The 14,491-nt window shown below is 41.4% G+C and overlaps 2 protein-coding genes across 2 annotated transcripts in view; one reads left to right on the top strand and one right to left on the bottom strand.

The window, feature by feature from the left end:
- The window catches only part of KLB (klotho beta), a 33,633-nt gene that overhangs the window by 1,438 nt on the left and 17,704 nt on the right, over positions 1–14,491 (bottom strand). The window contains exons 2-4 of the mRNA XM_060655886.3: positions 11,297–11,807; positions 8,808–9,076; positions 2,123–3,266 (exon numbers count right to left, since the gene is read on the bottom strand). Of these exons, the coding sequence (XP_060511869.3) occupies positions 2,123–3,266; positions 8,808–9,076; positions 11,297–11,807 (1,924 nt within the window). The remainder of the gene's footprint in view (positions 1–2,122; positions 3,267–8,807; positions 9,077–11,296; positions 11,808–14,491) is intronic.
- Positions 1–14,491, top strand: part of RPL9 (ribosomal protein L9) — a 37,773-nt gene that overhangs the window by 11,693 nt on the left and 11,589 nt on the right. The window lies entirely within an intron of this gene.

Raw genomic sequence — 14,491 nt, 5'->3', positions numbered from 1 at the left:
CCTCTCCCTCCTCAAACATAGCACCTCTGTCCTTGCTTTGAAGGGATAACCTTCCTTCCTATTTTACTGAAAAACATACAGGAGAATTCTTCAAACTCCCACAATCCTATCTATCCACCTACTACCATACTTCTGTTGCTGTGGATGTCCTGTCCATGCTCCTGGAAGAGGCTGACTCTTATACACTTTATTCTCTGATTTACTCAAGGACATCTCTCCATCTGTTCTCCTCTCACATTTCCCCTCACTATTGGTTCATTTCCATATAAACATGCTATAACTTTTAGTATCTTATGCAAAAATATCCTTGATTGCACACCCTCTAGTGAAAGCACTGGCTCCTACTCACCCTACTCATTGGTTTCTCATCTCTCTGACGTCTGAATATTGAAGTGTCCCAGGGCTCAGTCCTCTATGCTTGCTCCCTTAGTGATACCATCCAGCCTTACTGTTTCTAAATCCCATTCTTGGTCTTAACTCCCAAGTTTGTATCTCAGCCCCAGACCTGAACCTGAGACTCCAGTTAGCCTATGTGACATCTCTAATTGATTAATAGATGTCTCAAACTTTAACCTGTGCAACACCAAACAACTCTCCAAAAACCTGTTGTCAGTCTCCCTGACCTGGTAAATGGCCGCTCACCCTTTAGTTGCTCAAACCAAAACAGATTTCATTCTTCACTCTTCTAACACTCTCCATCCAAGCCTGATGACTTTACCTTCCAAATCAGTCCAGAAGCTAGCCACTTCTCACTATCTCTACTCTATAACCTAATTCAACCCCCCATTATTTCTTACTTAGACTCCAACCCTCCCTGATTCTGTTGTTGCTCCTTTATAGTGTATTCACTGTAAAAAAGAGTAGCCAGAGTGTTTTTTAAAGACTGTGAGTTAGATCATGTTCCCCTGCTGTTTAAAACCTTAAATAGCCTGTCTCTCACAGTAAGAGCTGCAGTTCTTAACGATGGTTTACTAATGCCTCTTCTACTTCCTTGACCTCATCTTTGATTGCTTTACTCCCTTACTCATTCTTCAACCTTCCTGAACCTCAAACAGGCCAGGCATGCTCCCACATTGGGATTTTTGCATTTGCTGTTCTCTCACCTGGAACACTTCACAGATAACTGCACAGGTTTGCTGCCTTGTTCCTCCAGGTCTTTGAAGACGTCCCTAACTACGCTTTAGAATTGTAACCACTCCTAAACCCCACTCCTGGGCACCCTCTTCCCTCTTTCCTGCTGTGTTTTCTCATAGAACTTTTTGCTTCTGACACTCTGTATCTTACCTGCTGATTCTCATCCCACAAAAATACAGCCTTCATGAGGACAGTAGTCTTTATTTTGGTGAGTGCTGATATGGTGCCTAGAACAGTTTCTGCCCATATTCGGTGCTCAGTAAACATATTTCTGGGATGTTTTTGCTGCTTCAACAAATCTATTATGAATATTTAAAATTAATATTTAAAAATGATAGTAGCAAATGCTGGAAAGAGTAGGAGATAAAGACTCTCAAACACTGCTGTTTGGTCCTATCAAAATAGATAAAATTGAGGAAAATTTTTTACAGTATTAAAAAAATAGCTTACGAGGGGAGGGGGGATAGAAAATGCCTTTATAACATTTGACCCAATAATTCCATAGTGGGCAGTCCTTAGGGAGATAATTAGGAATGAAGACACAGGTTTGTATTCAAAGATACCTACTTTTTAGTATTAAAAAAAAAGAAAAAAGAAAAACCCACAGGGCTGCCTGGGTGGCTGTCTGATCCAGAGCATCAGACTCTGGATTTCTGCTGAGGTCGTGATCTCAGGGTGGTGGCAAGCTTGAGCATGGAGTCTGCTTAAGATTCTCTCTCTGTTCCTCTGGAGTCCCGCATGTGGGGCTCGAACTCACCAAAGCGAGATCATGACCTGAGCCAAAGTCAGACGTTTAACCAACTGAGGCACCCAGGCGCCCCTATGGGTTGTCATTGTTTTTGATTTTTAAAAAAATGCTTTTCTATCCTTGCCAAACTTTCCCTAATGAGCTGGCATTGTCATTAATGCGCCTTCTCCCCTCATTCTTTGGTTCACATTAGCTGGTAATGTCCTATTTCACTGTATCTGATATGGCCCCTCGCCTCACCTTTCAAAGCCTCCTGAATGTACTTCTCTAAGTAGTATTTTCGGAGTTCATCATTCTCCAGAGACTGGTCATCGATGCCATTGGCCGTGATGTAAACATCCACGTCTCCATAGTTCTTCTGGATCCACCTCAGCACCTTGCGCTCCCCCCAGGGCAGGACAGCCAGGCGGCTGGGCGAGCTCAGGCAGGTGATGTCCTGCAGAAACTGGACGTCCCTGTCCGCGTCGTAGCGGCTGCCGTTCTGGCGCGCGTGCATCACGAACCAGGTGGTGAAGTGGTTCAGCGCATAGAAGTCCGCGGCGCCCTTGACCAGCCTCCTCTCCTCCTCGGTGAACCGAGGCAACACGGAGCGCGAGAGCCCCTGCCTGTTCTTGAAGGCGATGTACTCCCTCATGGCCAGCGGGTAGTCCCCGGTCTTGAAGAGGGGTTCTGCGAACCAGGCGATTTCGAACTGCAGGAAGCGCTCAGCGGCCTGCCAGTGGGAGTCGGCGTAGGGGTTGGCGGGCTCCGCCCAATCCGAGTGCAGAGACAGCGACACGGCCCCGTGCTGCGCAGACCTGTACCGCCGGTCGTAGAGGTGCCAGACCAGGGCGTGGGCAATCAGCAGGTTGTGGGCTGCCCGGTAGGTGTCGTTACTAGTGTGGCTGTAGATGTCACTCAGCCTGTTGGGCTCGTTGATGGTGATCCAGAGCCTCACCAGGTCCCCCAGCTCCTGGAAGCACAGCCCGGCGTAGTCCTGGAAGGCCTGGACTGTGGATGGGTTCAGCCATCCCCCGCTGTGCAGCAGGGGTGTGGGGAGACCCAGGTGGGCGTGAGTCGGATAGTACAACGTGACCATTGGGGAGATGTTGAGCTTCAGCCCCTCACTGACCACGCACCTGTAGTACCTCAGAGCTTGACGGTTAACCACGGACAGGTTGCCGGCGGGAAGGATTGAGGGCCAGTCCAGAGCAAACCTGTAGTGAGTGACCTTCATTCTTGCCAACATCTCGAGTTGTCTTTTGATGCTGACAAAATCTGTGCATTGGGCTGGCCGTGTTTTCAGCCTCACCCCTTCCACACGGTGCAACAGTCTGTTGCCTGTCACATTCCACACATACAGGTGAGGGTCGCTGAACTGTGGGGAGGAGGCCACTGCCTTGGGCTGTGAAAACAAGCACATCGAAGTAAGGCACACCCTGGCAGATAGGCTCTTAGCATACATCGTTTAAGAGGAAGAAGGGGGGGGTCTTATTCTGCCTCTCACTGACAACAAAGAACATAAACGAAGAATGTAGCTTCTTCATAACGATCTGAATGTTCTTCTAGTTCTCCTGGTGATGTCATAGAAGAGGCCTGGATGGATCATCCTCTCTTCTAGCTCTTGAAATCTCCCAGGGAGACCAGAAAACAGGGAAAGAAACACACCCAGGGCTTGGCTTGGATAACAAGTTGTTTTTCAGAAAATACTGAGAAACTCCTTTCTTGTCCTAAAAACTCAAGTTATACAGTGGGGTCTCTCATGATTCTGTTCAAATGCATTGGGAAATTTGGGTTGGTACCTTCAGTTAAAAGGAATCATGAAAGATGGACCTTCCAAACCCTGCCATAAGTTGACAGCAAAGTTAAAATTCCAGTTGTAGAGGATTTCACTGAGTTCGGCACTTGGAGTCAACGGTGGCTGGTTAACCCAGCCATAGTTCCTACAAGAGGCTAGTGGGATGGCATAGGGAATGGCCCTTGCATTTACTGAATGCAATTTTCTAGCACCTTATATTTGAAAAGTCCAGGTGATATCACATATGCATCATTATGTTGTCCCTACCCATGTGTCTGTGAGAACACGGCATTTATTCATCCAACAGGAGAATACTGAACACCCTCTTAATGCAAGATACTTGGATTATGACTGGGGAAAACAGGAAAATATCCCCCAGAAACTCCCAAATTGACTCTTGGATCTGATGGTGTGTCATACCCTGCCCCTCCACCAAGGAGATAGTCCTGGACGCCTGTCCTCATTCTCCCTCTTTGAAACTTGGGCTTGGCAACTCTGGATAGTGACAGAGCAATGTCACCCACCCCACAGATGTGCCGTAATGAGCCAATGACTCTGGCAAAGCACTCTGTCAACTCTAAAGCAATCTATAAACCTAAGGTAGTCATGACTTGGGTTTAGTTTTCCATGGTTGCAATAATTGCCTGCTAGGCCCTTGAGTATAAATTAAAAATAAAAAGGCTTAAGAAAAACATCTCCAAATTCAGAATTAATAGGAAAAATAAAAGTTCTTCATTTGTGTTAAAATACCTTTTCTTCCTTTAGCTGAGTTTAAATGCACCCAGAAAAAAAATGATAATTAACCTTTGGTAAATATTTTCCCTCTAATTGTTTTCTTGTGTGTCATCCTTCATAGCCTAATTACAAAACCATAACACTGCCCACTTACCATCTGTCAACCAGTTATCTAGAACATTAAACTGAGAGAACATTGATCATGTGAGCATGAAGTTAAATGTGTATATAATTATTTGAGTACAATCCTTCTAGCTTAGATTGACAGTCTCAGTGTTTTGAAACCTCAGAGCATCAATATTGAAAAGGTGTTTACAAAGAGCAATCTTGCTCTGAAATAAGGCAAGAGCCAATGAGAATGTGTCTTTTAAAAATCTCGAAAAAGCATTAGTTTTAGCAAGTGGGTGTGATTAATCTGCTAAGAGATCTCATTAGAGATGGTGAACCCTGATTTCAACCCTAGCTCCCAAGAGCTTGTTTCTAAAATTCTGTTCTCCACTAAAAGGATCCTGGGCTCCTTGGAGAATGGCTTCTTCCAGTCTGGGGTAGGAAAAGAATGAGGTGATGCTGGTACATCTAATGCCAGAAAAATAAGGATGTGCTTAAAAACTGAAAGGGAAATGTCAAAAAGACACAGGAGCGGTTTGAAGGAGTCCTATTGGCTACTTTGAATGAGATAATTTGAGCATCAAAATGAGTAATGAAACAATGGCAGTAATGAATTATAATGCACTGAAGTTAAGAGAACTACCCAATATATGTTGAAGGAATAATGTAATTAAAAATTTGCCATTTTGCAATCTACAAGGTAATAATTCAGGTGAAGTTTATGAATCAATATTAAGACCATTAGTGACATATTGTTAGGAAGCAGGATATGTATACAGTCTCAAAGTGTCATCAGCAGATTACTTTCTAATTACAAATGGAAAAGTTACCTTTCAATTAAGAGATCTGGCAAATGCTACCTTAATCAAGAAATCTGGTAACTACTACTTCCACACATTAACATCTTTCATAATGAGACAATGACATCATGTGCTTCCTGATGTGATATATATTGAACCTCATCTACATAGTATCATTCCAGAAGTTTATTGAATCCAACAAAGAAACAATCAAAGAAAACCAGAACATGAGACATTCTACAATCAATTGGTCTGGACTCTTCAAAACTGCCAATACCATGAACTTGGGGGAATTATTCTGAATTAAAGGAGGCTAAAGATGAATGACATCCTTGTTTGTATTCTTGATCCAAAAACATTTTTTAAACCAAAAAGGACATTTTTGGAAGATTTAGGATAATTTGAATATGGAATGTGATGATATTGAATCAATATTAAATCTTATGGGTATGATAATATAATAATATAGGAGAATGTTCTTATTTTTAGGAGACACATTTGAATAGATATATTTTGGGGTGAATTGTAATGACATCTGAAACTTTTCACTTTGTTTATCAAACATAAACACTTTATAAAGCATAAAGCAAATGTGGCAAAATGTTAACAATTGGTCAATTTCGATGAAGGGAATATGGGTGTTTATTGTACTTGTCTGAAATATTTCAGAACAAAATGTTGGAGGAGGGGGTGCCTGGGTAGCTCAGTCAGTTGAGCATCCAACTCGGTTTCAGCTCATGTCATGGTCTCATGGTTCATGGGCTCTGGGCTGACAGTGCAGATCCTGCTTGGGATTCTCTCTCTGCCCCTCCCCACGCCCCTATGCGTGCTCTCTCTTTCTCTCTCTCTCAAAATAAACAAACTTAAAAAAATATGTTGGAGAAGAAAAGAATGCGGAGAGGCAGGGGGAAAGTAAGATAGGGATATTTGTAGGTAGGCATACTAATATTTTTAAAATGTTACTTTCATTTTGTCAGTCTTCGTATAGAGGACATTTAGGTTTTTTTGGCATCTATTCATAATCCTCTGGCTGATTTTTCAAAAAGCACCCTAATTTTCCTTGGCAAACAATTTATCCTCATTCTTAGTCCAAGTTCAAGGAAGATCGATGTCTACCAGGCTCCAGGGGTAAGCATGAAACCCAGACGTGGTTGATCCCAGAATTGCTTTCCCCTGACCTAAGTGACTCACTTTCACTCCTAGGAGTAGGAGTAGGGTCCCCAGATGGGGTAGACATTCACAGTGTCAATCACAGGGGTATAGGTGGGTCTTCAGATGAAACAGAAACTTATAGGTTGAGTCATGTGCAGGCAGGAACTCTTGTCTCTTGGGATCTTTCTTTGTGGGTGTGGAATTATAGAAAATATAAACCCATTTGAAATTGTAGGGAAAAGATGGCGTGCCTTTGCCATGTGTAGGAAATAGGAACTGGGTAAGTAGTTGGCTCCATAGGGGACACAAGTGGAAGATAAGTCAGTCCTGTGTTTAAGTTACTCTATATCTTTCCCCCCTTTATTATCTCTGAGCATTTACCAAGTCATGTTTAAGTATCAACAGGGGTTGATATTCATGACCTGTGAACTTTGTTCACTCATGGTTTGAGCCATTTTGTCTGGTCCCATCCCTTGTACATCTTGTTGTCTTTCCATATGCTTCTAGAATACAGGCCATAGTGTGGTATTGTGAGATCTTATAGCGTGGTGTCATGAAACAGATCTTTGTAACCTGAATGAGTTACATAACCTCCCTAAGCCTCAGTTTCCTTGCTTGTAAAATGAGAGTTTTTAAGATTTAATAGAATGTGCATACATACAACAGCTACATGCTTGGCACATAATAAGTGTTTAAAAAATAGTTGCTATTATTTTGAAAAGAGCATTGCAAATATGGGTGCTTGAGAGTTGCCTGTTATAGTTCTGCCTATTTTTGTTACCTTGGGCAAGTCACTTAGGTCTCAGTTATGAACTGATGGGTCTCACTTTCTTAATTCGTAAAATGAAGGATTTGGAATAGGTCTCTAATGTCTCATCTCACCCTAAAAGTTGACCTTGCATTGAGCACTGGCCATGTACCTGACACTGCCCTAGTAAGGCACATAGCAGGCAGCAAAGCCTCAAACATCTCCACCCTTGTGTGGAGAAAGCTTGCATTCTAGTAGGGGGAAGACGTGATAAATAAGAAAAATGTATAGGGGCTCAGTCAGTTAAGCATCTGACTCTAAATTTCCGATCACGTCATGATCTCATGGTTCATGGGATCGAGCCCCTCATTAGGCTCTGTGCTGACAGCCTGGAGCTTGCTTGGGATTCTCTCATCCTCTCTCTCTGCCCTCCCACTTCTTGTGCATGCTCTCTCTCAAAAAAAAAAAATAAACTAGGGGCTCCTGGTGGCTCAGTCGGTTAAGCGTCTGACTTCAGCTTGAGTCATGATCTCACGGTTTGTGAGTTCAAGCCCCGCATCTGGCTCTGTGCTGACAGCTCAGAGCCTAGAACCTGCTTCAGGTTCTCTGTTTCCCTCTTCCTGCCCTCCCTCCCTTGCTCACTCTCTCTCTCTCAAAAATAAACGTAAATAAATAAAAAAATTTAAAAAATTAGAAAAATGCATAAAGTAGTTACCAGGGGCTAGGGGGTGGGATAAATGGAGAGATACTGGTCAAAGGGTACAAACTTCCAGTGATAATATTAACAAGTTCTGAGGATCTGATGTACAGCATAGTGATTGTAGCTAATGACACTGTATTATATATACTTTAAAGTTGCTAAGAGAATAGATCTTAAATGTTCTCCCCACAAAAAGAAATGGGAATTTTGTTATGGTAGCATTTTGCAATATATAAATATATCAAATCAACATGTTGTACACCTTACACTTACACAATGTTGTATGTCAATTGTATCTCAATAAAGCTAGGGGTAAAAAGAAAAATGTGTAAAGTACATAGTGGTATGTTAGTGATGAATAGGATTCACAGAAGAAAAGGGGAATTGAGGAGATAGTGGCTTTTTGGAGTGGATCAAAGCCTTATTGAGAAGGTGGCATTTAAGCAAATAATCTGATGAAGGTGAAGAATGAGACATGAGAGGCTCCACTGGGATACAGAGACCTCATAAGGCAAATTATTCAAATCTATCAGATAACAGGAACCACTTGAATAAAGAGCCACTAATAATTTGCTTTTGGCAAACAAAATCTATAAAAAGCTTTTTCTTATAACTTTGACACTACTGACCAATGCCTCCTTCAAAAGCAACTGTAAATTCCCTCTAGACTGTATACTCCTTGAGGGCAGCCTTTTCATCTCCATCACCAAGGAGAAGTTCTGGCACATGAGAGGCTCTCGGTAAGCATCAATTCTCCTCATTTTCCTTCCTCTTTCCGCAACTCCCCTCCATCACCTCCAAGTAATCATATCTGATATTGTCTGATAGTTGTCACTGAGTAAATGAAATAAAATACTGTGTACTGTTTGCACCAGTTCATAGTTAATTTGTAAGTAGCCGCTTACCTTAAGGACAGATTCAGTGACACCCCAGGAAAAGTCGCAGGGAAACTGACCCTGCACATCTGGCGTGGACTCTTTTAAGGTAAAACCATTTTCTTGTACGATCTGTTTATAGTAATGTGCCGAAGACTTGGGCCTTCTTTCTTTTTGTTTACTATTAAAATCCACATAAAATAATCCTCGGCGAGTGGTGTAAGCATCCTGCCATTCAAAGCCATCCAGGAGAGACCAGGCAGTGTAGCCAAACACTCGTACTTCATCAAACCTTATTGCTGCATAGAGAAAGAAAAGCAGAGATGTTCACTCTGGTTCATGGTTATGATTCACTAACAGTATGCTGGGGGACATGTTGCCAGGAGCATATTGTGAAACCAACTTTTCCCCCTAATTTAAAGGCTCATTATAGAAAATAGAAAATTTATGTTTATACTGGAAAAGTGGCAGTTATTTTCATCCAGAATGGTCCTCCCCCTACCCACAACAAGTGAAAGATACAGTGAAATAATCAAATTTAAAATATTCCTGAGACTTAGTATGCAAATCTGTGTCAGAAGGCATAGAAATTTCCAGAACCCTTTGGGACCAATGCAGATGTCTGCTTGTGACCAAGAGTTTCGCATTTCAAGCTTGGGTTGGTTCCCATTTGTGGAGAAACTATCTCCTAAGTAGCTACCCTTTAAGGACTGAAAAATCAGCTTTGAGAATAAACATAAGTGAATGAGCATCTAAGGAAGAAAACAAGTACAGTGGTGTAAGAGAAGGACTGACCAGCCAAGGGGCAGGAGGTGCAAGGGTGCTCTGGGGCAAGTTTGTTGACCTCAGTTTCCTCATTTGTTAAAAAAGATGGGAAAAGATGATCTCTCAGGACGTTTCTAGCTTTAAAAACTCTGATTAAGGAGTATCTGACTGGCTCAGTCAGTGGAGTGTGCGACTCTGGATCTTGGGGTTGTTGAGTTCAAGCCCCACGGTGGGTGTAGAGATTACTCAAACATAAAACCCTTAAAAATTAAAAAAAAAAAATAAAAGAAACTGATTCAATAACTTCTAGGAATTGGGCAAAAATGAAATATGGAAATCAACAGCAGCAATAAAAGCAACAAATGCCCAAGTCAATCATGAACTTTTTTTTTTTCTTAAGAGCCCTCATTTCTGCATTGTTGGGTTTTTGTCACTGATGTTCTTTTCCTAAAAGGTGGAAAATCCATGCCAAGAGATTCTAGTGAGATAAATATATTTCGGTAGGCCCTGGTGCTAGTCCCTTTGGTGTTGTACAGTCCTCAGGGGAAATGGAATCGTAACATGTAGAGAATGTATAGCCCTTCTGCCCGACCGTAGGTATTTGGCTCAGGCCCTGTAGGCAGAGTCCTGTGTTCTGGCGGTCCCCATATGCACATTCCTGTGACTGGGCATGGCTCTGTAACATGCTGCTCCTTCCCACAGGTTGGGGAAACAAGGTCTTGCTCTCCCAGAGGACCCTCCCTGAAGACTCTCTTGCAGAACCTGGGATTTTCCTTTGGGCTTGTGACTTCTTGTTTGTTTGTTTGTTTGTTTGTTTATTAACTCTATCCCCAACGTGGCACTGGAACTTATGACCCTGACATCCAGAGTCACACACTCTACTGACTGAGCCAACCAGGCACCCTTAGGCTTATGACTTCTAAAGAGAGCTACAGACTTTTAGAAAGATCCACTAAGAATTTCTTTTTTTTTTTTTAATGTTTATTTATTTTTGAGAGAGAAAACAGAGCGACTGGGAGAGAGGCAGAGAGACAGAGACACAGAATCTGAAGCAGGCTCCAGGCTCTAAACTGTCAATACAGAACCCGATGTGGGGCTTGAAGCCACGAGCTGTGACATCATGACCTGAGCTGAAGTCGGATGCTTGACTGACTGAGCCACCCAGGCGCCCCAAGAATTTCTTTGTATTTGGGTGAAATGGAGCCCAATTTTGAAGGGGACAAACCCACCATAATTTGAGCTTATCTTCTGCTCTATTATTTCAATAGTCACCTGTAGATGTCACTACTTGAGTAGTGGAAAAGGTATGAGGGGTCACTAGGGGTCAGAGAACTATCTAGGAGCCATAGAAATTACTCAGCTTTGCCATTCATGGCTCATTCTTTGTCTCCAGGCCTTTTTACTATTTAGTCATGTAATAGAATAAAAACAGCACAGTTTCAAGAAAAGCTTTCAACATCTTAAACCAAGTTACTACTGTCAAAAAACTTTGGGATGTATCTCTTATAGCATGCCTTCTTTTACAAAGAATGATACAGCACCTTGTTACCAATTTAGGATGTATCTATAGTCTAAAACTATTTTGTTCTCAAAATTTTATTAAAAAAGGACATGAGAGTAACATTTAAAAATTCTATCAACATTAGACAATGGGGAAGCCCAACAACAATAATCATATGTTGGAAGATGACTTTAAGTATCCTGTAAGGATTAGTATTCAAAAGTTTTAAAAATTGAGCTAATGTACAACCAACCTTGAAGAACCTGGTTGAGGAAATTCTTCATCATGTAGATGGCTGTGGTATCTTCTGTTTTCACATGACTGTCTGTGAACCAGCCATTCTCAGCAATCAAGATTCGGGGGTTGCCATATTCCAGTTTAATCCAGTTCAGCACTTCTCTTAAATTGAGTGACACATTTTGTCCCATTTTAGCCATGGTGTTCTGGGGCTTGAAATTGTTGGGTCCAAAGGAAAAGGCAAAGAAGTCAGCTGTGCCCCTCACTTCACTCTTCTCTGCTTCAGAGAAAAGGGGTAGAATGGAGAGCAGCTTCTTTTTCATCACCTCTGGGTAGTCTCCATCCCCATGGATAGGATTGGCAAACCATCCGAGCACTGAAACCATGGATTGTTGACACTTGAGTATATCCATCATGTCTTCTGATCTGTTTGGTTCAATCCAATGGGATCCCAACGTGATTGACAACCAACCTTTCTGATGTGGTCGGAAATTTACGTTGTAGTTATGCCAAACTTTAGAATGAGCCTAATAAGAAGAAAATATTATTAATTTTTATTGTCCTTACTCACAAGGATTGTAACTTGGCTGGTAGAAGGTCTTTTCATTGACAAATTAGTGCAGCACAGGGTGATGTAGGGGAAAGCTGTCAGGAAACCCTGATGATCTCAAAGTCTATTCTCTGCTTCTCCTGTGCTTCCAACCTACAGCCTCTCCTATAGGATTACCAAGGGCAGGCAGAGAGCTCTGGTCCAAGCTCCATCGTTCTTCTCCTCTCCCTGACTCCTTTCGTGGGCCCTCTTGGGGCTGGGTGCACATGAGATATTATGTGGATTGTAGGGTTTCTTCCTCTACACAAAAAGACAAAGACAAGTGATCTTTCATCATTCTACAGGATCTCCTTTTAGCCCTAACTTATAAGTCCAAGATAATGCACTCTCAAAATTCTGTAAATGGATAATAATAGAGCCCATCTCCTAGGTTTGTTGTTGGGATTGAATGAAATAATATATGTAAAGGACTTTAGAAGAGTGCCTGGCACAGAGTAACCCCTACATAAGCCATTATTATAATTACTATTATTTTTATAACATTATTATTAATATAACAGTTTTATTTCATAACTATTATTTTATAAAATATTATTAATATAACATAACAGTTATTATTATTACTGTTACTGTTAAAGAGTGATAGGTACTATACAAAACAGGAAACCAGTAGAAAGAATGTGGGCTTTGGGCTCAGCCATCTTGGGCTTGAAGTTTAGGTACTTACTGTGTGGCTTTAGATAATTCACTTAAGCTTTCTGAAATCTCTTAGTATCCTCACCTGTAAAATGAAGTTAATAACAATTCTAATACTAATAATACCCTTTGTAAAGCTGTTAGATGTTGTGCTGATGTATATATTAAATATGTAGCATTGAATAGAGCATCTGGGAGGTACAGCCCAGAGATGCATGTTGTTACTATTGTTTCTCCCACAGTTTACATTTCCAGTTGAGCTTTCGTATAACAGAGCCTCATGATAGGTTTCCAGGCTGGGTTTTGTTTTGTTTTGTTTTGTTTAAGTTTATTTATTCATTTTGAGAGTCGGGGGGTGGTGGAGGGGCAGAGAGAGAGAGAGGGAGAGAATCCCAAGCAGGCTCCACGCAGTCAGCCAAGAGCCCAATGCAGGGCTCAAACTCACAAACTGTGAGATCATGACCTGATCAGAAATTAAGAGTCAGATGCTCAACTGACTGAGCCACCCAGGTGCTCCTCCACTTGTTTAATAGGTACTTACTTAGCAATTACTTAATGCCTGGATTGTCCCCCCCGGAGAGGCTGAAATGTATGGCACAGGAGTGTGCCCTCAGGAGCCAATAATATTATTGGGAAAATAAGATTGAATTTATGAAAATTAAAAATAGAACTACCCTACGACCCAGCAATTGCACTACTAGGTATTTATCCAAGGGATACAGGTGTGCTGTTTCGAAGGGACACATGCACCCCCATGTTTATAGCAGCACTATCAACAATAGCCAAAGTATGGAAAGAGCCCAAATGTCCATCGATGGATGAATGGATAAGGAAGATGTGGTATATATACAATGGATTATTATTCGGCAATCAAAAAGAATGAAATCTTGCCATTTGCAACAAAGTGGATGGAACTAGAGTGTGTTATGCTAAGCGAAATTAGTCAGAGAAAGACAAATATATGACTTCATTCATATGAGGTCTTTAAGACACAGAACAGATGAATATAAGGGAAGGGAAGCAAAAATAATATAAAGACAGGGAGGGGGACAAAACATAAGAGACTCTTAAATATGGAGAACAGACAGAGGATTACTGGGGGGGGGGGGTGGGTAGTGGGAGGGGGGATGGGCTAAATGGGTAAAGGGCATTAAGGAATCTATCCCTGAAATCATTGTTGCACTATATGCTAACTTGGATGTAAATTTAAAAAATAAAATAAATAAATAAATAAAATTTTTAAAAATACTGAATTTATGAAAGAAAACATGTAAAATGGCATAAAATAGGTCATTAAGTGGAAAAGTAATTAGAAGCTTGGTAAAGAGTCATGAGCTATATCAGCAGGAGCAAATGTCAAGGACTACAATTAAGGACTCTGGGCCAGTTAATGCTCAAGGCCACTTCGTGTCCTGGCTAGACTTAGAATTGTCTGTTATCTGTGTGACAGCCACCTCTTCCCGGGGCAATTGATTTGCTTGCTTTCTGATGTCTCTTCCCAGATGTCTCAATTTCTCCTCTGTTTGGGTGTTTCTAAAACAAGTGCACAAAACCTTACTATTTTTAACCCACAATATCTGCTTTCCATTTTATTCCTTAGCTTCTCTTTCACTCATTAGAGGTATTTTATATTGGGTTGAATTATGTGAAATGCCCTTTTAGAAGCCAAAAACAATCAAATATGAGCAATGGTTTGAACTTAATAGATCCTGTGGACACTGAAAATGGTCCATAAATCGTGTTAAGATGAGGAAAGATAGGTGTTACCCTAAGAGGTAAGGATTCTAGAACTGATGCCTCCTTGCTTTATGCAATAATAGCTAATTTAAATAATTCCTTGAAAGACTTTCTGAAGGAGTATTTGCCTCGAAGTATTACCTCCATTCTACCTGTCCTTGATCAGTTTTCACTGGAAGATCCTGGAATCATTTAGCACCCAGACATTCCCAAGGATACTTAAGAATG

The sequence above is a fragment of the Panthera onca genome, chromosome B1 (genome assembly GCF_046562875.1).
Source record: "Panthera onca isolate mPanOnc1 chromosome B1, mPanOnc1 haplotype 2, whole genome shotgun sequence".
NCBI classification, from domain to species: Eukaryota; Metazoa; Chordata; class Mammalia; order Carnivora; family Felidae; genus Panthera; species Panthera onca.
This window is presented reverse-complemented; position numbering and strand designations above follow the sequence as displayed.